The sequence below is a fragment of the Mytilus trossulus genome, chromosome 5, assembly GCF_036588685.1.
Source record: "Mytilus trossulus isolate FHL-02 chromosome 5, PNRI_Mtr1.1.1.hap1, whole genome shotgun sequence".
Taxonomy (NCBI): domain Eukaryota; kingdom Metazoa; phylum Mollusca; class Bivalvia; order Mytilida; family Mytilidae; genus Mytilus; species Mytilus trossulus.
This window is the reverse complement of record NC_086377.1, coordinates 63,542,840-63,567,985: the sequence shown is the minus strand read 5'-3', so window position 1 is coordinate 63,567,985 and position 25,146 is coordinate 63,542,840. Positions and strand designations below refer to the sequence as shown.

At 34.6% G+C, this 25,146-nt stretch overlaps 1 protein-coding gene across 1 annotated transcript; it reads left to right on the top strand.

Moving 5' to 3' along the window:
- Positions 1-18,056: 18,056 nt before the first annotated feature.
- LOC134718178 (uncharacterized) lies at positions 18,057-24,802 on the top strand. The gene is made up of 9 exons (XM_063580669.1): positions 18,057-18,283; positions 18,940-18,989; positions 19,246-19,322; positions 20,457-20,486; positions 21,090-21,316; positions 21,974-22,023; positions 22,848-22,949; positions 23,493-23,542; positions 24,569-24,802. Exons 1-9 carry the CDS (start codon positions 18,057-18,059, stop codon positions 24,800-24,802), a joined length of 1,047 nt encoding a protein of 348 aa, XP_063436739.1.
- Positions 24,803-25,146: the final 344 nt, after the last annotated feature.

The following is a 25,146-nucleotide window of genomic DNA, read 5'->3' as shown; positions in this document are numbered from 1 at the left end:
TATCGGTATAATATAAGTATTCATTATTGACATTGAAGTTTGTGGATCTAGTCCATTTTCGCCATAAAGTCCAACCCCCATTAAACTATATAGTGTCCTTCTTGCTTTCTTTAAATTCTCATCTATTGTTGCTTTACATGAATCATCGTCTGTACGACATATTCCTATATGTGTTGCTTTATTAGAAGTTGGAAGAACAGAATTGCCTAAATTCCAAAAATTTTCATTTACTTTCTCATGGTGACGTGATTTAGACTGTATAACACAACTTTTTGCTGGTTGTAGTAAGTATGCCTCACGTTTACTAAAATCAAAGGCCATATCAATTAAAATTTGCGTTTCATACGGACAGTTACTAAGAATGGCTAAATCATCTGCGCAAGTAGGAGCACAACAAGAAATAGATCCAATTTTGCCTCCATATCCTGAATCAGCTAAAATGTCTAAAAGTGTATTTATATAGATTTTGTACAAGTCTGCACTAAGAGTCCCTCCTTGTCTTACGCCTTGTTCTATTCTAAAAGTGTCCGATATTTGATTATTCCATTTAACACAAGAAACAGCATTTTTATATAGATTATCAATAATTAAAATTGATTGTTCCGGAATTTTCATTTGATATAATCTTCTGATAAGCCCAGCATGTTTAACAGCATCGAATGCAGATTTTGCATCAAGCATAGTTATTATTATTTGATCATTTAACTCGATACATTCCTTGTGATATTCTTCTATAATAAAAGAGCAGTTTAATGGTGCTGTTCTTTTAGTAAAGCCACGTTGTAATGGATTTTGATATTTTATAATGTCAGGATTAATTCTGATCTTTAAAACAGCCTCAATGAGTTTGGATAATGTTGGAGTAATTGTTATTCCACGATAATTTTTACTGTCTTTACAACTTCCTTTATTCTTAAAGAGCGGAATTACTATCCCTAATTTCTGTTCGTCTGGTATATAACAAAGTCTAAAAGTACTATCCAAGAGTTCTTTAAGGTGATAAATAAGAGATTGTCCTCCATATAATAAGTTTTCAGTTGAAACTCCAAATATATCTGGTGATTTATTTAAATTTAATAACTTCAAAGCTTCTACTATTTCATTTTCAGTAATACTTTGGTGCTGAAACATAGCTCTACAAATGTCAATTATATCAATATATTCTTGTTCGATCTTTTGTTGATATTTGTTATCAAAATGTTCATGAATAGAATTTTTTGTTAAATTTTCAAAATGATGTTTCCATCCACTTAAAATGTTGTTTTCTGTACTATACACTGTGTCTCCTACAGATAGTTCATCTATATGATTACTTAATCTTCCCCTCTGTTTTTTAATAAGTCTATAAAATGAATTTTTGTTTTTGATATTTGCTTCCATTATTTTTTCTCTTTCATCGATTCTATTCATCGCAACTGCCTTGCGACAGTGTTTACGTAAATTATAAGTTGTCTCTTTTTTCTGAATATAAAGTTCATTCCTTGGATCTTCCGACCGCCCATTAATCTTCCATTGATAAAAAGCCTTTTTTTTCATTGCAATTGCGCCAGAAATATCTTCATTCATTACTTTTAATTTTGGTTTTCTATATCTTTTTCGAGGAGTTGGACAACAACTTTTTGCTGAATTGAAGAGTAAACTGTTCATATTTTGAAAAGCAATATCCACTTCATATTTATTTTCTAAAGATGATGAAAAATTATCTAATCCATTTTCAACTAAAGTTTTATATGCGTCTTTATCTATTTTTTTCCATGGAGTTTTTCCAGAGGGTAGAATATTTGAATTTGAACATTTCAGTTTTTCTTTAGCATTGATGATATATTTCAATTTTGCTTTAACAGGAAAATGATCAGACACGTTAGTAGCTACATTGTCCATTGTTTCCATACTGATCACATTCTCTTTAAAATCTTGTTTAAAAAGTAAAAAGTCAATAGTTGAAGTTCCTTTACCACTACAATTTACAAAAGTAATACCATTTTCTTCAGTATATAAACTATTTTCATTCAAAAAGTCTACTAAATATTTGTTTCTTCTCGTATCTATTTTACTTAAAATATTTTCGTTAAAATCGCCACCAATTATAATAGAGTGAGAGTCGCTATAACTTTGAACGATTTCATGTAGTTGGTCTATACAGTTATAAAATTCTAATGAGTCAGATGGTGTTCCTTTACATGGTAAGTAAACAGATACTAGGAGTAGCTTTGAAGATCCTAAAAGTTCAACACAGCAAATTCTATCGTTTCCAATATCTAACGGATTAATAAAATTGTCAAGGTCTTTTCTCCATAAAATTCCTGTTCCCCCATAACCACGAGGTAAATTGGTTGGATTTATTGGATCTTTATCATCGACCGCTTTTCCAATTCCACAAATATTTTGATGAAGTTCATTAAGTAAATTCAGTTGAAAATTAAACAGCCAATGTTCTTGAATTAAAAATATATCTGTTGATTTAAAAAGTTCATCAAAAAACATACCACATGTTTGTATATTTTTACAATTAAAAGTTAAAATATTAAGTTCTTTCTTTTTATCATCCTCTCTACTTTCATGATTTAATTGTTCCATTATGTCGGTTGGACACTGAGGCTTGTTTTCCATAAAAAATTATTTCCATGTAAAGTTTTGGCAATGTTATTACTTTGGAAATATAAATTTTGTCCCAAATAGTCCCTAGGTTGATTACTTTGTGAATCACAATTTGTCCTTACTTGGTTGTCTGACGCTAATACATCAATAAGATTCGAATGAGTAACAGTTTGAGTATTGTCCGGAGACGTATCTTGAAACCATTGATTTTCATAATCACATCTACTTTCTGAATCACTATGACTCTCATTTACAGTTCCATAATTATTTATATAATATGAGTTGTGATGATCATAATAATATGGATATTGATGATAATAATTTTGGTAATCCCAATTATGTTGAGAATATTGATTTTCTGAGTTATCTTTCACATTTTGTTGATAAACATGATTTTGTGTATCCTTTAATTTATCATTGCTTTCAGTAATATTGTCAGATAATTTATCCAATTCATTTTCAATCTTGTCCACAATAAATTTTGTGACTTTATTCCTTACTTGTACCAGTAAATCTTCACTATTATCCCTATGACTATTTAAATTTCCAGATTCTGATTTTTCATTACGCAGGGAAGAGTTATTTTGATTTTCTTCCAATATAATAATTTTCCTATTCATTGTTTTTATGGTTTGTTCTAACTCTAAATTTCGGGCTTCAATTTGGTGAAGATAATCAAGAAGCTTGGTTTTCTCTTTAAGTTTTTCATTCACTGACAACTCTTTTAATTTCAGACTTTCTTCTTTTTTCTTTAATTTTAGTTCTAATTGACGCAATTCTTTCTGTTTCAACACACTATTTTCATTATCCTTATCTTGATTTTCTTTAGATTTATCAGTAATGTTTTTGTCTACACAGACTAAAGTTGGACGAGGTGAATTAACCTTCTTTACTGAAGTTTCAATATTCAAATGCAAATTTTCAGAATTTTGACTATGTGTTGCTTCACATCCTAGACATATTTTATTTTCTTTTCCCATACATTTTATGTGATAAGATTGATCACAGAATTCACAAATTTGTTCATCAGTATTTAACAACTCTAAACATAAGGCACAAGACCTTGGAAATTCCTCCAATAAAAGAGATTGAGCAAAAGTTACTTTGGGTATTACTTGATCTTTATCTATATGTTTTACTGAAGTATCGGATTCTATTCCATTTCCTTCTAAAAAAGATTCTTCATTAATCATGTTGACCAAAGGTAAGTTGATACTATCACATACTTGAGTATGAGTGGGAGAATTCACAGATAATACTTGCTTATCATCTATGGAGTCTATATCACAAATTGAACATATATAATGGTTTGTATCAGAATTATTCTCTAAAATGTTAATCATTTCACTTTTTAGTTTTTCGCAATTATAGTGTATCCAATGTTCACCCCTATTACACCAGACACTTCTAGATAAGCAATTTCTAGTACATTTAGGGCATACTTTAGGGTCCTTAATGTCATTACTACCAGCGGCAGCATTTGTAACAGCTTTAGATTGACTAATCTTTGTATTATCCACTACAACTGACGGATTATGACCGTTATTAATTGATGATAATAAAAAATCACATTGCTCTTTAATTTTGGTGTTGAGATGTTTATAGTCTACATCATTACTCATATGCGATGCAATTTTAGAAAATTCATCTATGAATGACATAAATTGTTTCCCATTCACTTCAATACGACATGTTGTATTAAAAATGTTCACCCTATATAATTGCTTTGACGGATTACTAACGTCAGCAAATGAAATTGACCTCTCAGATAATTTCTTTGATAAATCGAACCTTTCATGTACTGTTAGTTTTAAACTTTGGTTTGAGCTAAAATACTGGTCGAAGCATGTATTGAATTGCAAAAATGCAGCCGATGAAAACTGTATGATTAAATTCCCCCTTTTCAAAGTTGCTTGAATATCAATGTCTCTATTTGCAGCTTCCTTAATTTTATTCAAAGTTCTTTTCTCATTTAATACATAATTCTTAGTAGTTTGAATACTCTTGCTGGGTGTATATATTTTAGTTGGAACTAATTCTCTACTTGACCTTCTCGACATTTTGAATTTACTGTTGGTTGTATCTACTCAAAAACAGTGATTTGGAAAAAATGTTTAAATAAAACAATTGTCTTTCTTAAAACTGTTCACTATATATTAAAAGTGTTCTATGTTTAAAAGGTAAAAGGACTGTTAATTAAAAACTTCTTTAAAATTTCTTCATAAAACCAAGATGGCGACTATGAATCGGCTATTTCTTTGTCTCGTGTATCTCATTTTCTTTCGAGAAATGGCAGTAAATGTATTTTCACTTTGCTAAAACATCATTCAGGGTTCTCATTGGCAATACAGGAAATAAAAGTTCACATTAAAACACTATCAAGTCTGTAAAAATCTGTAAAATCTGTAAAACTGGCTCTCAATAAATTACACAACCACCACCTTCAACCACCACACAAACAAACAAGATAATTATTGTCATCTTTAGTATGCTTACACCGTCCATATTGTAAGGTTTCTATTGTAATTTAACCAACCGTGCAAGGGCTGTATAGCCAGCTAAGGTCGTTAAGTACTACCACTTGTTTTGTTGAAATACAGCTGTGTTAAACATGCCGACGAGAATGGACGTGTACATGTGATCTCTATTTGAATATTAAAGAGTCCACCCAGTTTAACATTTCAGGAAGGGTAAATTTTTAAGTTTGCCACTAAGCTGTAAAAAGTATATTAAATCGGCCACCCTTTCATAACAAATTGTATTATGTTTATTGAATAGGATCAGATTATTTGTTTGTTCTATTTATAGATTACCTTATCTACATACTGATTAATCTATCTCACTTGCGGACTAACTTATTTCCCACATGCATTAATACACTACAGTTGTATGCTATACTCTTCTCCAGATACAATTTTGTGTCAATATTCATTTCATAGTCTTCATAATTGTAAGTAAGCACAGTGGACCACATAGTTGTTCCACAATTATGAGATTGTAAATTGTAAAGGAAAACATTTTCTTCTTTAGATGAGTTGTCATCAGTTTTCAGTGAAGGAGGACGTAGATCAAATTCAATAATTTTGTCCACTTTCTTTTTCTTTTCTCCTATGTATGAAGATTCAGTCACCTTTTTGGGGTCTGTTTTTGTCCTACAAACGGTACACTCTCACTGATGTAATGATGGATATGCCCTTCATTGAAGTGATTTGAGAGATCGATTGAGGGAAAAAAATTTCACACTACTAAATGAGGGACTTGTGGGTTTGATGTGGATTGCAAACTTTCACCGTCTTTGACACCTTGAAGATTCAAGTCATACCATTTTCCATAATCTACTCCAACATTTATAACATCTCTCTTTGATCCAATACAGTCTTTTACTCTATTTAAGGAAAAAGTATTCATTTATCTATTGCACTTTTTTCATTCATGATCAATTATTTATATGTTTTTCTCCCAACAAAAAAAAATGAATTATTGAAATGTGCAATTAACCGTATAATTAAAGTCTATGATATTAATTAAACATTCATTTCATAGCTTATTATTTTTTATGGAAGAATTAAAATTCAAATATATTTTTTTGCTTTTGTTTCATTTTGGAGAAATTATGCACGTTCAGTTGTTTTCCATGTGTAAATATGTATTGAAACAAAGGGAAAATGAATTTAAGTAAATGCCTTTTAATTAAAATTGATTTGTTTCCAGTTGTTGTAAGACCTCTACATAATAACCATCTTTTTAATTGCACATTGGAATGATTTTCTACTTCTGGATAAATTAATTGAGCTCTAGGTACATCTTTTTCTTTAAGTTTAACATATTGATACGCATTACTGCTAGCCATTGTAAACAGTAATGCTGTAGATGTTTGTCCGCAACATCCGGGTAATCAGAGATAAGAATAACTATCAACATCTGCATATCATTAGATGACGTATAACATAAGATAATCTGAACCTATGCTATAAACGCACATTCTACCCATACGGGTTGAAGGCATACATAAATCAACATCAAATTTTAACAATATATAACTTTATTGATGCAAGAAACACTGAACCCTGACGGATTAAAATGCAAACATAGTACACAAGTGACAAGCAACATAATACATGATAAATGCTTTTGAAAAATGTATATATAATAATTGTACACTTAAAACTTGTAAACAATGAAAAACTTGCGAAAAAGATTACACTTAAAACTTGTAAACAATGGAGAACTTGCGAAAAAGAGTACATTTAAAACTTGTAAACAAGTAAGAACTTGCGTAAACGAGTACACTTTAAACTTGTAAACAATGTAGAACTTACGAAAAAGAGTACTCTAACAATTTGAAAACAATGAAGATTTTGCGAAAAAGAGTACACTTAAAACTTGTTAACTATGAAGAAATTGCGAAAAAGAGTACACTTAAAACTTGCGAACAACGGAGAACTTGCGAACAAGAGTACATTTAATACTTGTAAACAATGACGCCAGTCTAAGAAAGTATGTTTCCCGATCTCAGTTGAGAGATTTCAAATCAGTGTTGAGAACAAACATATCTATTTTAATTGATATCTTATTGCGCGTCTTTTTATGTTCTATTTTTTTATTATTACTTCAGACTAGGAGAAGTAAACTACTACTAAACAAACCTGTTTATGTAGGAAGTGTCGTTTTTAGAACTTTCAAAAATAATCATGTATGATTTTCATTACAACGTTATGCAGAAGAAATATGGTACAAACCTAAATCTTCTTTTCACCGATGTTATGATATAAACAGATGATGTGTATGATGATATGAATAGTTTCTTGAACTACTTTGATACATCAAATTATCTACTAAGTGACCAATTGTATTTCACTACATACAAAAACTAACCGGTAAAATGAAATGGCTGATATATTTATTTTTTATGTATCATTTTTTTTCTTCTAGAATATTGCTATTGAACAATAAATTCATATTAAAACATTTCCATAAACATTTGCAACTCCTTTGATTTCATATAAAAATTCTAAGAACAGTGTATTACTTGTTACTATGTTATTAAGATGAATGTTTTGGTAATTTTAGGAGTTCCAATCAAAAAAATTATAGGTTTACGTCCAAAGATGTATAGTCTAATATATGACACTAAGAATGGTGGAGGGTTATTAGAAAAGGGAAAGCGGACTGCAAAGGGGGTTGCCAAATGCGCTATTGATAAACAAATACGACATATTCATTATAAACAATGTATAGTTGATAACTAGATCACAATAAATGATATGGATTTAAAACAAAGTGAAAATTGTACTTAATACATTAATAATGTTCGAGAAGTTGTTTAATGTAACTTTGACGATAACAGGTTCTGGAAAAACTCAATTAACAGTTTTTCATATGAACATTTTAGAATATCAAATGTGAAAAACATATTGTTCGATCTATTGTTAAAACATTTATAAAGAAGTATATTGTCTATTGGTCTTTGTGTTGTCTTTATACTACATATAAAAACAACTATTTTCCCTCAAACTGCTGCAAATGTTGAAAAAATTCTAGGGGTTAAAATTTCCCTCTGTTGTAACAGTCTGTCTCTTCGGTTGAGGTTCGTCCCTGACCGCGTCGTGCTGTCTTTCCCCCTCTGGTGTTACTATTGGTGTGGCAATGTGGGTGTTGGTGGGGTGAACATCTGTTCCTTTTGTCGTTGCGTTGCTCAAAAATTAAAATAAAAACATCACACCAGTTGTTCGAAAAAAAATAACTAAAAAGTTAGAGATAAAAAAAGAAGTACCTTTAAGCAGTACCATAATACACCTTAACAAAATACACAACTTACCTCTAATTGTGAATGTAGCTGCTCCAACACATTACGCATTGCGGTCATCTCAATAAATTCATTATAACCTAGGGAACACCTGCCTGGGTTGCGCGGGTTATTGTTGTACAAGTTGACATACTAGTATTCGTTGACTTTTGTCGAAACAAGACCCATGTTTCTACCAAACATGGTTCTCATCTCTACATTCCCCTTCATGCTGTTCTTTTTGCAGAATGCGTATTGGTTCATAATTCTGGTTCTGTTGATTCAAATTGTTTTCGTAAAGTGAATATGTAGTCATATTTATATCCTTTCTTTGATTCGCTAGGTGATTATAGTCATAGAAAAGCAGACCACCTTCTAGTGGTTTTGGACAAAGTGCTCGATAGAAAAAAAGATAAGTACGTTTTGTTAATCAATATGAGCTTAGCTGCTTTCGATTATCACTTGATCTGGTTATTATTTTTAGAAAATACAATCAATTTGCGTGATGGGATTGATTTTTCCGATTGTACCGCCACTGGCAGGACAAAATGCTCCATGAAAACCAAAAGATAATTTAGTTTTATCAATCAATTTGAGTTCAGATGATTTTGAGATTTTCAGAAATATAGTCTTGGTGTGTGGCGAGTTTGCTTTCTTTGATTTTATCAATACTTGAGAGACGAAATGTTCGATGAAAACCAAAGATAAGATAGTTTTATCAACCGAGTTAATGGTAGATGCTTTTGATTATCATTTAATCACTCTGCTGTAAATTTGAGTAAATGGTATAAATGCATGTGACGAATTTTCTTTTTTCTGATTTTATCACCTCTTCCGAGACAAAGTGCTCAATGAAAACCAAAAGATTGACCAATTTTATCAACCGAGTGTATGTTAGATGCTTCTGATTATCAGTTAATCACGCTTTGAAATTTGAGAAAATATGATCGAGGTTTGTGGTGCTTTTTTCCAGATTTTATAAGTATGCTCAATGAATATCTATATAATGATAGACATGCTCCTTATCAAAGTTTTGAGAAATGTTTTCTCAATATCTAGTGTTCTGACTTTTAAGACCTTTACAATTCATAGAATCCCCAAGGGTGACTGGGGTATAGAAATATGGTCACTTGGTCTTCTCCCGACCGGCAGTAAAACGCTTGCCGAAGTGGGGCGTCCGTTTGGCTGTGCGGGATCTACGGTATCAAGTTTGGAGTCACGTCCGGTCAGAAGGGGGACGTTGAATCCGATGCCTCGTGTAAAGAGTGTGCCACGCTCTTTGCACGTTAAGAACCCTTGCAACTCTTTTGAGGGGTCCGTAGGTGGCCTGTTGCAAGGCAAAATTTCTGTTCCTATCCAATATTCCCTCATTTTCCAGTGGCAGTCCAAATTTTCCTGACCATCATCCCAGATTGCCTCTATTATATCAACCTACCAATTGTATTTATTGTGAATTTGTTCTCGTCCTGAATATGCATGAAATATTTGCCACTGGACGTTAAGCAACCAACAATTAATCAACCAATATAATTCATAGTGCATTGTTTATGGTGTTGGTTAACCGCTCAGTGAAAACTAGTAAACCACAGAAGTCAAATGGTTGATGAGTTCTCAGTGTGTCCAACAACCCAATGATTCACTTAAATTTAGAAGTACACAAATGTATTTCATTGTTGTTACATGACATGCTATTCAGAATATATCGGGTATAATTGAATGAATATATCCCCCTTAACATACAAAACAACAATTGAAGTTATTAACGTGAGTTTCAACACTAAATAATGTGGTAACAAGCAGTGTTTAAATATACTGATCATAATTATTATCATATATATTTTCCAAAATCTGTTCAAATACACTTTTCACGATGACTGTACCGTATTTTCAACGTAAAGTTTTTAAAAGTTAGTTTCACGACGACCACACTGTACATACTTCAACAATTGTTCCCCTTTGAACAGTGATCACATTAACCGTTTAGCGTATGGGAGCTAACTCTATCATCCTTACGACTGTACGAAATATGGCTACTTTTGTTGTGTTCCAAATTTGTTGCTTTTTGTTTATGTTTGGTGGTGTTGCGTGTCGTTTTGAAGTACAGGATTGTGACAAGAAGTATAATGTGATTGATTTTGTGTTGGAAGAGTACAATTGCAAGTTTCGAGGAGATGGGCTTTACACTTATGAAGGTGTAAAAGAGAAGATCAAGAAAATAACATTTGACAGGTCAGCAGAGATATCTTTTCTCTTCGTTGACGTTGTTGTAATGCAGGATGTTGGAATACTCAGGTGTCTGATTACACTGTATTCTAAAACTAACTGCTTTTGCTTACGAGAGAATGATGCTGTTTTCTACAGAGAAGTTGTCATTGAAATTTTTGGAGGAGGCATCAGTTGTCAGTCAGTGAGATGCACATTTAAGGACACAGACATTTGGAACAGTACACTGAAATGTGAAAGATTTTCACATGAATTTGCACTCATTTGTTTCAGTGTAACGAGTATATATCCTTTGGTTTTTCCAACGAAGGGGATTTAGATAGAGTTACAAGTTGTCCCATTGGCACTCATATCACCTCTTATTGATATCTGTATAGTTTTGAAAGATTCAATGTAGCATTGTGTTACTAATATAAAAAAGCCTCCTTTATTGACAAGATCGAGACTTTTCTACAAAAACAATCATGTTTTATTCATGCTCCATATCCCACCAAAGGCTTATCATAGCTTTTTGGTTTCACAGAATTCTGATGAATCTTCAACCATCTCAACTGATAAACAACTCACTTTTCACCTACTTCAACTGCATCTTTTACTGCAACAACTTCTAGACCTTCAACCCCAAATGTAAAGAGTAGGACGACGACATCTAGACATTTAACCCCAAATGTAAAGAGTAGGACGACGACATCTAGACATTTAACCCCAAATGTAAAGAGTAGGACGACGACATCTAGACATTTAACCCCAAATGTAAAGAGTAGGACGACGACATCTAGACATTTAACCCCAAATTTAAAGAGTAGGACGACGACATCTAGACATTTAACCCCAAATGTAAAGAGTAGGACGACGACATCTAGACATTTAACCCCAAATGTAAAGAGTAGGACGACGACATCTAGACATTTAACCCCAAATGTAAAGAGTAGGACGACGACATCTAGACATTTAACCCCAAATGTAAAGAGTAGGACGACGACATCTAGACATTTAACCCCAAATGTAAAGAGTAGGACGACGACATCTAGACTGGCAACTCCAAATGTAAAGAGTAGGACAACAACAGGAACAGAGTTAAACATGTGCCCACCACACCACCAATGGAGTCCACAACTGTGGTATGTATACATGATGTATGTTAAAAGTAATACAATATTTTGAAACATCCAATGCTTTGCTTTGCAACTAATGAGTTTTGTTGGAGATCATACTTTGGCATATAGATATCTCAACATTGACATACACTCTACATGGAATGACAAACAATTGTCTCATTTGTAATCATACATCATTCAATTAATTTGTTTTTAAACAAACCTAAGTGTTTTTAAAGATGATATACCGGGGTATGATTGTTCATCCTTAATTGAGGTACATGGTTATTGTACCTCATCTACAGATTGTTCACTGTGAATTTCCAACATCTCATCCTCCTCCACCCCCACTTCGTGATTCCATGGGGGCTGGTCCAAAAAGTTGTCGGCCATTCCAGTTCTGTAAATTAAAAAAAAATAATAAAATATTGCTTTATTCTAGGAAGCAGAACCAAGCAGTATTGGATGGGTGGTTGGGTTCGTGGTTTCTTGCATTGGTAAGTTGATAATTTGCAAAATATGTAAAAATAATAACTTACCCCTTTTTCAAAATTTTGTTACACATCTGAAGGATGCAAGTATTTTGTGTCCTTTCTGCCGAAACTTTCATCCCAATTTAAACTGTATTGTCTCCATAGTACAGGAGGTCCTCTGATTTCTTATGCTACCATGTAAAATGGTGTGGTAGAGTCCGACCACCATTTTACTGAAATTGGTGTTGTCAGTTAGGCTAGATAGTAATGCCATCTGCCTTCTACTGTCCAGATCCACGGTACAGAAGAGCCATGGAATCTGCCTACAATCCACCCATCTCAGATTGGGCATCTTTTCCAATTCGCTTGAGACTTTCATGAAGAGATTCATTTTAAAGAAGTAAAGTTTTATCTGTTTATAAGCAAAAATGTGATCTGAATATGGCAGGGGTAGGGTATCTACAGATTGTTCACTGTGAATTTCCAACATCTCATCCTCCTCCACCCCACTTCGTGATTCCATGGAGGCTGGTCCAAAAAGTTGTTGGCCATTTCAGTTCTGTAAAATAAAATAATAATATATTTTTTTTTATTCTAGGAAGCAGAATCGAGTAGTATTTGATGGGTGGTTGGGTTCGTGGTTTCTTGCATTGGCAAGTTGTTAATTTGCTGTTATTTATTCTATTATCATTCGTGTCATTGTAATCATGATAATACATGCAAGTTTGATCAGTATGTTTAAAAAGATGTTTATACAAATATTTACAAAATAATTATGGACATTTCACTAAGGTGATGATTAACAATGTTTTTTCACTGTTCTTAATACTCTGACAAGTGTACATGTATACCGTAAATGATTGATTATAGAGTATTTTTAAGGCAGATTTTTGAAATACTTTTAGCATTTATAACTTGGGAAAATGTCAAGTTATTGATGAAGAGGCGCAGGAGACAGTATATGAGGAGAAATGTAAGACAGCGCGCCTTTTCGGAAAGAATAAGGGAAAGTAGGGGGATTGAGGAGATTGAGCTAACTTCACCTTAATGATTTAATTAAATGTGTTCTATTCTCATTAAAGCAATCATAATTAGAAACATCACATAGGGTTTTTAAATTATTACCTCTCTGATATAAGTTAATTTATTATTGTAGATTGGATGCATGCAATATTTGTACTGATTATAACAGGAGTGGGGCTTATTTTTCAATTCTTTCCACAGATGTATGACGATATGCAAAACCCCACTATTGATATAAATGAACTACCTGCACCACTCCTCCCTGTTATCATTGGACCACTGGCAGCACTTCCACCGTAATAAATGGACCACCGGCAGCACTCTCATCCATAACAAATGAACCACCAGCAGTACTCCCACATATTTTAAATGAAGCACCTGCACCACTCCCACCTGTCATAAATGGACCACAAGCAGCACTTCCATCCGTAATAAATGGACCACCCGCAGCACTCCCATCTGTTATAAATGAACCACCTTCACCACCCCCTTAAGCACCATTGAGGCGTTGAAATAGGTTGAAGCCGGATTATTATCATAATATGTACAAATAATGACTTACCTCTTTTTCAAAATTTTGTTACACATCTGAAGGATGCAAGTATTTTGTGTCCTTTCTGCCAAAATTTTCATCCCAATTAATACTGTATTGTCTCCATAGTTCATGAGGTCCTCTGATTTACCTATGTAAAATGGTGTGGTAGAGTCCGACCGCCAGTTTACTGAAATTGCTGTTGTCAGTTAGGCTAGATATTAACGCCATCTGCCTTCTGCTGTCCTGATCAGCAATTGACTAGAAATATATTAAATTTATATATAAAACAAAACAAGTCTCTAGCATACATTATTTACATGATATATGATTAAAATTGTTCATCCTTAATTGAGGTACATGATGATTGTACCTTATCTACAGATTGTTCACTTTGAGTTTCCAACATCTCACCCTCCTCTACCCCCACTTCTTGATTCCATGGGGGCTGGTCCAAAAAGTTGTCGGCCATTTCAGTTCTGTAAATTAAAATAATAATATATTTGTTTTATTCTAGGAAGCAGAATCAAGCAGTATTGGATGGGTGGTTTGTGGTTTCTTGCATTGGTAAGTTGTTAATTTGCTGTTATGTATTCTATTATCATTATGTCATGGTAATACATGCAAGTTTGATCAACATGTTGAAAAACAAATGTGCTCACCAGTTAATACAAATATTTACAAATCAATTATGGACATATCACTAAAGTGATGATTAAAAATGTTCTTTCACTGTTCTTAATACTCTGACAAGTGTACATGTATACCGTTAATAATTGACTATAGTGTATTTTTAAGGCAGATTTTTGAAATACTTATTTTATTATTTCGGAACAGTGGCATTTACAGCTTGGAAAGTTATCAAGTTATTGATGAAGAGGCACAGGAGACAGCACATGAGAAGAAATGCAAGACATCGTGCCTTTTCGGAAAGAATGAGGGAAAGTGGGGGGATTGAAGATATTGAGCTAATTTCACCATAGTGATCTAATTAAATGTGTTCTATTCTCATTAAAGCAATCATAATTAGAAACATCACATAGGGTTATTAAATTATTACCTCTCTAATATAAGTTAATTAATTATTGTTTATTGGATGCATGCAATATTTGTACTGATTACAACAGGAGTTGGGCTTATTTTTCAACTCTATCGACAGATGTATGATGATATGCAAAACCCCACTACTGTTATTAATGGACCACCTGCACCACTCCTACCTGTTATCAGTGGGCCACCGGCACCAAACCCACCCGTAATAAATGGACCACTGACAGCACTCCTACCCGTAATAAATGGACCATCGGCAGCACTCCCACCCATAATAAATGGACCACCAGCGGCACTCCCACCTATTTTTAAATGAAGCACCTGTACCATTCCACCTGTTATAATTGGACCACCAGCAGCAATCCCACCCGTAATAAATGGACCACCCGCAGCACTCCCACCTGTTATAAATGGACCACCAGCAGCACTCCCACCTATTTTAAATGAAGCACCTGCACCATTCTACCTGTTATTATTGGACCACCAGCAGCAATCCCACCCGTAATAAATGGACCACCCGCAGCACTCCCACCTGTTATAAATGAACCACCTTCACCACCCCTCAAGCACCATTGAGGCGTTCAAATAGGTTGAAGCCGGATTATTACCATAATATGTACAAATAATGACTTACCTCTTTTTCAAAATTTTGTTACACATCTGAAGGATGCAAGTATTTTGTGTCCTTTCTGCCAAAACTTTTACCCCAATTAATACTGTATTGTCTCCATAGTACAGGAGGTCATCTGATTTACTTATGCTACCATGTAAAATGGTGTGGTAGAGTCCGACCACCATTTTACTGAAATGCTGTTGTCAGTTAGGCTAGATATTAACGCCGTCTGCCTTCTGCTGTCCTGATCAGCAGTTGACTAGAAATATATTAAATTTATGTAACAAAACAAATGTCTAGCATACATTAGTTACATGATACATGATTAAAATTGTTCATCCTTAATTGAGGTACATGATGATTGTATCTTATCTACTGATTGTTCACTTTGAGTTTCCAACATCTCATCCTCCTCTACCCCCACTTCTTGATTTCATGGGGCTGGTCTAAAAAGTTGTCGGCCATTTCAGTTCTGTAAATTAAAATAATAATATATATGTTTTATTCTAGGAAGCAGAATCAAGCAGTATTGGATGGGTGGTTTGTGGTTTCTTGCATTGGTAAGTTGTTAAATTGCTGTTATTTATTCTATTATCATTCATGTCATGGTAATACATGCAAGTTTGATCAACATGTTGAAAAACAAATGTACTCACAAGTTAATACAAATATTTACAAATCAATTGTGGATATATCATTAAAGTGATGATTAAAAATGGTCTTTCAATACTCTGACAAGTGTACATGTATACCGTAAATGATTGATCATAGTGTATTTTGAAGGCAGATTTTTGAAATACTTATTTTATTATTTAGGAACAGTGGCATTTATAGCTTGGAAAGTTATCCAGTTATTGATGAAGAGGCGCAGGAGACAGTACATGAGAAGAAATGTAAGACAGTGTGCCTTTTTTGGAAAGAATGAGGGAAAGTGGGGGGACTGATGAGATTGAGCTAATTTCAACATAGTGATCTAATTAAATGTGTTCTATTCTCATTAAAGCAATCATAATTATAAACATCACATAGGGTTATTAAATTATAACCTCTCTTATATAAGTTAATTAATTATTGTAAATTGGATGCATGCAATATTTGTACTGATTACAACAGGAGTTGGGCTTTTTTTTCAATTCTATCGACAGATGTATAATAAAATGCAAAACCCCACAACTGTTATAAATGGGCCACCTGCCCCACTCCTACCTGTTATCATTGGATCACCGACACCAATCCCACCCGTAATAAATGGACCACTAGCAACACTCCTACCCGTAATAAATGAACCATCGACAGCACTCTCACCCATAATAAATGGACCACCAGCAGCACTCCCACCTATTTTAAATGAAGCACCTGCATTATTCCACCTGTTATAACTGGACCACCAGTTGCACTCCCACCCGTAATAAATGGACCACCCGCAGCACTCCCACCTGTTATAAATGAACCACCTTCACCACCCCCTCAAGCACCGTTGAGGCGTTCAAATAGGTTGAAGCCGGATTATTATCATAATATGTACAAATAATGACTTACCTCTTTTTCAAAATTTTGTTACACATCTGAAGGATGCAGGAATTTAGGTCCTTTCTGCTAAAACTTTCATCCCAATTACTACTGTATTGTCTCCATAGTACAGGAGGTCATCTGATTTACTTATGCTACCATGTAAAATGGTGTGGTAGAGTCCGACCACCATTTTACTGAAATGCTGTTGTCAGTTAGGCTAGATATTAACGCCGTCTGCCTTCTGCTGTCCTGATCAGCAGTTGACTAGAAATATATTAAATTTATGTAACAAAACAAATGTCTAGCATACATTAGTTACATGATATATGATTAAAATTGTTCATCCTTAATTGAGGTACATGATGATTGTACCTTATCTACTGATTGTTCACTTTGAGTTTCCAACATCTCATCCTCCTCTACCCCCACTTCTTGATTTCATGGGGCTGGTCTAAAAAGTTGTCGGCCATTTCAGTTCTGTAAATTAAAATAATAATATATTTGTTTTATTCTAGGAAGCAGAATCAAGCAGTATTGGATGGATGGTTTGTGGTTTCTTGCATTGGTAAGTTGGTAATTTGCTGTTATTTATTCTATTATCATTCATGTCATGGTAATACATGCAAGTTTGATCAACATGTTGAAAAACAAATGTGCTCACCAGTTAATACAAATATTTACAAATCAATTATGGACATATCACTAAAGTGATGATTAAAAATGTTCTTTCACTGTTCTTAATACTCTGACAAGTGTACATGTATACCGTAAATGATTGATTATAGTGTATTTTTAAGGCAGATTTTTGAAATACTTATTTTATTATTTGGGAACAGTGGCATTTATAGCTTGCAAAGTTATTGATGAAGAGGCGCAGGAGACAGTACATGAGAAGAAATGTAAGACAGCGTGCCTTTTCGGAAAGAATGAGGGAAAGTGGGGGGATTGAAGAGATTGAGCTAATTTCACCATAGTGATCTAATTAAATGTGTTCTATTCTCATTAAAGCAATCATAATCAGAAACATCACATAGGGTTATTAAAGCATTACCTCTCTTATATAAGTTAATTAATTATTGTTGATTGGATGCATGCAATATTTGTACTGATTACAACAGGAGTTGGGCTTATTTTTCAATTCTATCGGCAGATGTATGATGATATGCAAAACCCCACTACTGTTATAAATGGACCACCTGCCCCACTCCTACCTGTTATCATTGGACCATCGGCACCAATCCCACCCGTAATAAATGGACCACTGGCAGCACTCCTACCCGTAATAAATGGACCATCGGCAGCACTCCCACCCATAATAAATGGACCACCAGCAGCACTCCCACCTATTTTAAATGAAGCACCTGCACCATTCCACCTGTTATAATAGGACTACCAGCAGCAATCACACCCGTAATAAATGGACCACCCGCAGCACTCCCACCTGTTATAAATGAACCACCTTCACCACCCCCTCAAGCACCGTTGAGGCGTTCAAATAGGTTGAAGCCGGATTATTATCATAATATGTACAAATAATGACTTACCTCTTTTTCAAAATTTTGTTACACATCTGAAGGATACAAGTATTTTGTGTCCTTTCTGCCAAAACTTTTATCCAAATTAATACTGTATTGTCTCCAGAGTACAGGAGGTCATCTGATTTACTTATGCTACCATGTAAAATGGTGTGGTAGAGTCCGACCACCATTTTACTGAAATGCTGTTGTCAGTTAGGCTAGATATTAACGCCGTCTGCCTTCTGCTGTCCTGATCAGCAGTTGACTAGAAATATATTAAATTTATGTAACAAAACAAATGTCTAGCATACATTAGTTACATGATACATGATTAAAATTGTTCATCCTTAATTGAGGTACATGATGATTGTATCTTATCTACTGATTGTTCACTTTGAGTTTCCAACATCTCATCCTCCTCTACCCCCACTTCTTGATTTCATGGGGCTGGTCTAAAAAGTTGTCGGCCATTTCAGTTCTGTAAATTAAAATAATAATATATATGTTTTATTCTAGGAAGCAGAATCAAGCAGTATTGGATGGGTGGTTTGTGGTTTCTTGCATTGGTAAGTTGTTAAATTGCTGTTATTTATTCTATTATCATTCATGTCATGGTAATACATGCAAGTTTGATCAACATGTTGAAAAACAAATGTACTCACAAGTTAATACAAATATTTACAAATCAATTGTGGATATATCATTAAAGTGATGATTAAAAATGGTCTTTCAATACTCTGACAAGTGTACATGTATACCGTAAATGATTGATCATAGTGTATTTTGAAGGCAGATTTTTGAAATACTTATTTTATTATTTAGGAACAGTGGCATTTATAACTTGGGAAGTTGTCAAATTATTGATGAAGAGGCGCAGGAGACAGTACATGAGAAGAAATGTAAGACAGTGTGCCTTTTTTGGAAAGAATGAGGGAAAGTGGGGGGACTGATGAGATTGAGCTAATTTCAACATAGTGATCTAATTAAATGTGTTCTATTCTCATTAAAGCAATCATAATTATAAACATCACATAGGGTTATTAAATTATAACCTCTCTTATATAAGTTAATTAATTATTGTAAATTGGATGCATGCAATATTTGTACTGATTACAACAGGAGTTGGGCTTTTTTTTCAATTCTATCGACAGATGTATAATAAAATGCAAAACCCCACAACTGTTATAAATGGGCCACCTGCCCCACTCCTACCTGTTATCATTGGATCACCGACACCAATCCCACCCGTAATAAATGGACCACTAGCAACACTCCTACCCGTAATAAATGAACCATCGACAGCACTCTCACCCATAATAAATGGACCACCAGCAGCACTCCCACCTATTTTAAATGAAGCACCTGCATTATTCCACCTGTTATAACTGGACCACCAGTTGCACTCCCACCCGTAATAAATGGACCACCCGCAGCACTCCCACCTGTTATAAATGAACCACCTTCACCACCCCCTCAAGCACCGTTGAGGCGTTCAAATAGGTTGAAGCCGGATTATTATCATAACATGTACAAATAATGACTTACCTCTTTTTCAAAATTTTGTTACACATCTGAAGGATGCAGGAATTTAGGTCCTTTCTGCTAAAACTTTCATCCCAATTACTACTGTATTGTCTCCATAGTACAGGAGGTCATCTGATTTACTTATGCTACCATGTAAAATGGTGTGGTAGAGTCCGACCACCATTTTACTGAAATGCTGTTGTCAGTTAGGCTAGATATTAACGCCGTCTGCCTTCTGCTGTCCTGATCAGCAGTTGACTAGAAATATATTAAATTTATGTAACAAAACAAATGTCTAGCATACATTAGTTACATGATATATGATTAAAATTGTTCATCCTTAATTGAGGTACATGATGATTGTACCTTATCTACTGATTGTTCACTTTGAGTTTCCAACATCTCATCCTCCTCTACCCCCACTTCTTGATTTCATGGGGCTGGTCTAAAAAGTTGTCGGCCATTTCAGTTCTGTAAATTAAAATAATAATATATTTGTTTTATTCTAGGAAGCAGAATCAAGCAGTATTGGATGGATGGTTTGTGGTTTCTTGCATTGGTAAGTTGGTAATTTGCTGTTATTTATTCTATTATCATTCATGTCATGGTAATACATGCAAGTTTGATCAACATGTTGAAAAACAAATGTGCTCACCAGTTAATACAAATATTTACAAATCAATTATGGACATATCACTAAAGTGATGATTAAAAATGTTCTTTCACTGTTCTTAATACTCTGACAAGTGTACATGTATACCGTAAATGATTGATTATAGTGTATTTTTAAGGCAGATTTTTGAAATACTTATTTTATTATTTGGGAACTGGCATTTATAGCTTGCAAAGTTATTGATGAAGAGGCGCAGGAGACAGTACATGAGAAGAAATGTAAGACAGCGTGCCTTTTCGGAAAGAATGAGGGAAAGTGGGGGGATTGAAGAGATTGAGCTAATTTCACCATAGTGATCTAATTAAATGTGTTCTATTCTCATTAAAGCAATCATAATCAGAAACATCACATAGGGTTATTAAAGCATTACCTCTCTTATATAAGTTAATTAATTATTGTTGATTGGATGCATGCAATATTTGTACTGATTACAACAGGAGTTGGGCTTATTTTTCAATTCTATCGGCAGATGTATGATGATATGCAAAACCCCACTACTGTTATAAATGGACCACCTGCCCCACTCCTACCTGTTATCATTGGACCATCGGCACCAATCCCACCCGTAATAAATGGACCACTGGCAGCACTCCTACTCGTAATAAATGGACCATCGGCAGCACTCCCACCCATAATAAATGGACCACCAGCAGCACTCCCACCTATTTTAAATGAAGCACCTGCACCATTCCACCTGTTATAATAGGACTACCAGCAGCAATCACACCCGTAATAAATGGACCACCCGCAGCACTCCCACCTGTTATAAATGAACCACCTTCACCACCCCCTCAAGCACCGTTGAGGCGTTCAAATAGGTTGAAGCCGGATTATTATCATAATATGTACAAATAATGACTTACCTCTTTTTCAAAATTTTGTTACACATCTGAAGGATACAAGTATTTTGTGTCCTTTCTTCCAAAACTTTTATCCAAATTAATACTGTATTGTCTCCAGAGTACAGGAGGTCATCTGATTTATTTATGCTACCATGTAAAATGGTGTGGTAGAGTCCGACCACCATTTTACTGAAATTGCTGTTGTCAGTTAGGCTAGATATTAACGCCGTCTGCCTTCTGCTGTCCTGATCAGCAGTTGACTAGAAATATATTAAATTTATGTAACAAAACAAATGTCTAGCATACATTAGTTACATGATATATGAATTAAATTGTTCATCCTTAATTGAGGTACATGATGATTGTATCTTATCTACTGATTGTACACTTTGAGTTTCCGACATCTCATCCTCCTCTACCCCCACTTCTTGATTTCATGGGGCTGGTCTAAAAAGTTGTCGGCCATTTCAGTTCTGTAAATTAAAATAATAATATATTTGTTTTATTCTAGGAAGCAGAATCAAGCAGTATTGGATGGGTGGTTTGTGGTTTCTTGCATTGGTAAGTTGTTAATTTGCTGTTATTTATTCTATTATCATTCATGTCATGGTAATACATGCAAGTTTGATCAACATGTTGAAAAACAAATGTGCTCACCAGTTAATACAAATATTTACAAATCAATTATGGACATATCACTAAAGTGATGATTAAAAATGTTCTTTCACTGTTCTTAATACTCTGACAAGTGTACATGTATACCGTAAATGATTGATTATAGTGTATTTTTAAGGCAGATTTTTGAAATACTTATTTTATTATTTGGGAACAGTGGCATTTATAGCTTGGAAAGTTATTGATGAAGAGGCGCAGGAGACAGTACATGAGAAGAAATGTAAGACAGCGTGCCTTTTCGGAAAGAATGAGGGAAAGTGGGGGGGGGATTGAAGAGATTGAGCTAATTTCACCATAGTGATCTAATTAAATGTGTTCTATTCTCATTAAAGCAATCATAATCAGAAACATCACATAGGGTTATTAAAGCATTACCTCTCTTATATAAGTAAATTAATTATTGTTGATTGGATGCATGCAATATTTGTACTGATTACAACAGGAGTTGGGCTTATTTTTCAATTCTATCGGCAGATGTATGATGATATGCAAAACCCCACTACTGTTATAAATGGACCACCTGCCCCACTCCTACCTGTTATCATTGGACCATCGGCACCAATCCCACCCGTAATAAATGGACCACTGACAGCACTCCTACCCGTAATAAATGGACCATCGGCAGCACTCCCACCCATAATAAATGGACAACCAGCAGCCTCCCACCTATTTTAAATGAAGCACCTGCACCATTCCACCTGTTATAATAGGACTACCAGCAGGAATCCCACCCGTAATAAATGGACCACCCGCAGCACTCCCACCTGTTATAAATGAACCACCTTCACCACCCCCTCAAGCACCGTTGAGGCGTTCAAATAGGTTGAAGCCGGATTATTATCATTATATGTACAAATAATGACTTACCTTTTTTTCAAAATTTTGTTACACATCTGAAGGATGCAAGTATTTTGTGTCCTTTCTGCCAAAACTTTTATCCAAATTAAAACTGTAGTCTCCAGAGTACAGGAGGTCATCTGATTTACTTATGCTACCATGTAAAATGGTGTGGTAGAGTCCGACCACCATTTTACTGAAATTGCTGTTGTCAGTTAGGCTAGATATTAACGCCGTCTGCCTTCTGCTTTCCTGATCAGCAGTTGACTAGAAATATATTAAATTTATGTAACAAAACAAATGTCTAGCATACATTAGTTACATGATATATGATTAAAATTGTTCATCCTTAATTGAGGTACATGATGATTGTATCTTATCTACCGATTGTACACTTTGAGTTTCCAACATCTCATCCATCTCTACCCCCACTTCTCGATTTCATGGGGCTGGTCTAAAAAGTTGTCGGCCATTTCAGTTCTGTAAATTAAAATAATAATATATTTGTTTTATTCTAGGAAGCAGAATCAAGCAGTATTGGATGGGTGATTTGTGGTTTCTTGCATTGGTAAGTTGTTAATTTGCTGTTATTTATTCTTTTATCATTCATGTCATGGTAATACATGCAAGTTTGATCAACATGTTGAAAAACAAATGTGCTCACCAGTTAATACAAATATTTACAAATCAATTATGGACATATCACTAAAGTGATGATTAAAAATGTTCTTTCACTGTTCTAAATACTCTGACAAGTGTACATGTATACCGTAAATGATTAATTATAGTGTATTTTTAAGGCAGATTTTTGAAATACTTATTTTATTATTTGGGAACAGTGGCATTTATAGCTTGGAAAGTTATTGATGAAGAGGCGCAGGAGACAGTACAAGAGAAGAAATGTAAGACAGCGTGCCTTTTCGGAAAGAATGAGGGAAAGTGGGGGGATTGAAGAGATTGAGCTAATTTCACCATAGTGATCTAATTAAATGCTCCCCAAGGGTGACTGGGGAATAGAAATATGGTCACTTGGTCTTCTCCCGACCGGCAGTAAAACGCTTGTCGAAGTGGGGCGTCCGTTTGGCTGTGCGGGATGTATCAAGTTCGCAGTCACGTCCGGTCAGAAGGGGGACGTTAAATCCGATGCCTCGTGTAAAGAGAGTGCCACGCTCTTTGCACGTTAAGAACCCTTGCGACAACTCTTTGAGGGGTCCGTAGGTGGCCTGTTGCAAGGCAAAATTTCTGTCCCTATCCAATATACCCTCATTTTCCAGTGGCAGTCCAAATTTCCCCGACCATCATCCTAGATGGCCTCTCTTACAACTACCTACCTATTGTATTTATTGTTAACTTGTTCTCGTCCTGAATATGCATGAAATATTTGCCACTGGACGTTAAGCAACCAACAATCAATCAATCAATCTAATTAAATGTGTTCTATTCTCATTAAAGCAATCATAATTAGAAACATCACATAGGGTTATTAAATTATTACCTCTCTTATATAAGTTAATTAATTATTTTAGATTGGATGCATGCAATATTTGTACTGATTACAACAGGAGTTGGGCTTATTTTTCAATTCTATCGGCAGATGTATGATGATATGCAAAACCCCACTACTGTTATAAATGGACCACCTGCCCCACTCCTACCTGTTATCATTGGACCATCGGCACCAATCCCACCCGTAATAAATGGACCACTGGCAGCACTCCTACCCGTAATAAATGGACCATCGGCAGCACTCCCACCCATAATAAATGGACCACCAGCAGCACTCCCACCTATTTTAAATGAAGCACCTGCACCATTCCACCTGTTATAATAGGACTATCAGCAGCAATCCCCCCGTAATAAATGGACCACCCGCAGCACTCCCACCTGTTATAAATGAACCACCTTCACCACCCCCTCAAGCACCGTTGAGGCGTTCAAATAGGTTGAAGCCGGATTATTATTATAATATGTACAAATAATGACTTAACTTTTTCAAAATTTTTATACACATCTGAAGGATGCAAGTTTTTTGTGTCCTTTCTGCCAAAACTTTAATCCAAATTAATACTGTATTGTCTCCAGAGTACAAGAGGTCATCTGATTTACTTATGCTACCATGTAAAATGGTGTGGTAGAGTCCGACCACCATTTTACTGAAATTGCTGTTGTCAG

What these genes read in the sequence shown, in the direction of transcription:
- LOC134718178 (XM_063580669.1), top strand. Translation starts at nt 18,057, where the DNA reads ATGTATGATGATATGCAAAACCCCACTACTGTTATAAATGGACCACCT. An exon ending in GACAGTACATGAGAAGAAAT is followed by an intron (nt 19,323 to 20,456) that starts GTAAGACAGTGT and finishes GTTTTATTCTAG; the next exon opens with GAAGCAGAATCAAGCAGTAT. An exon ending in GCACCTGCACCATTCCACCT is followed by an intron (nt 21,317 to 21,973) that starts GTTATAATAGGA and finishes GTTTTATTCTAG; the next exon opens with GAAGCAGAATCAAGCAGTAT.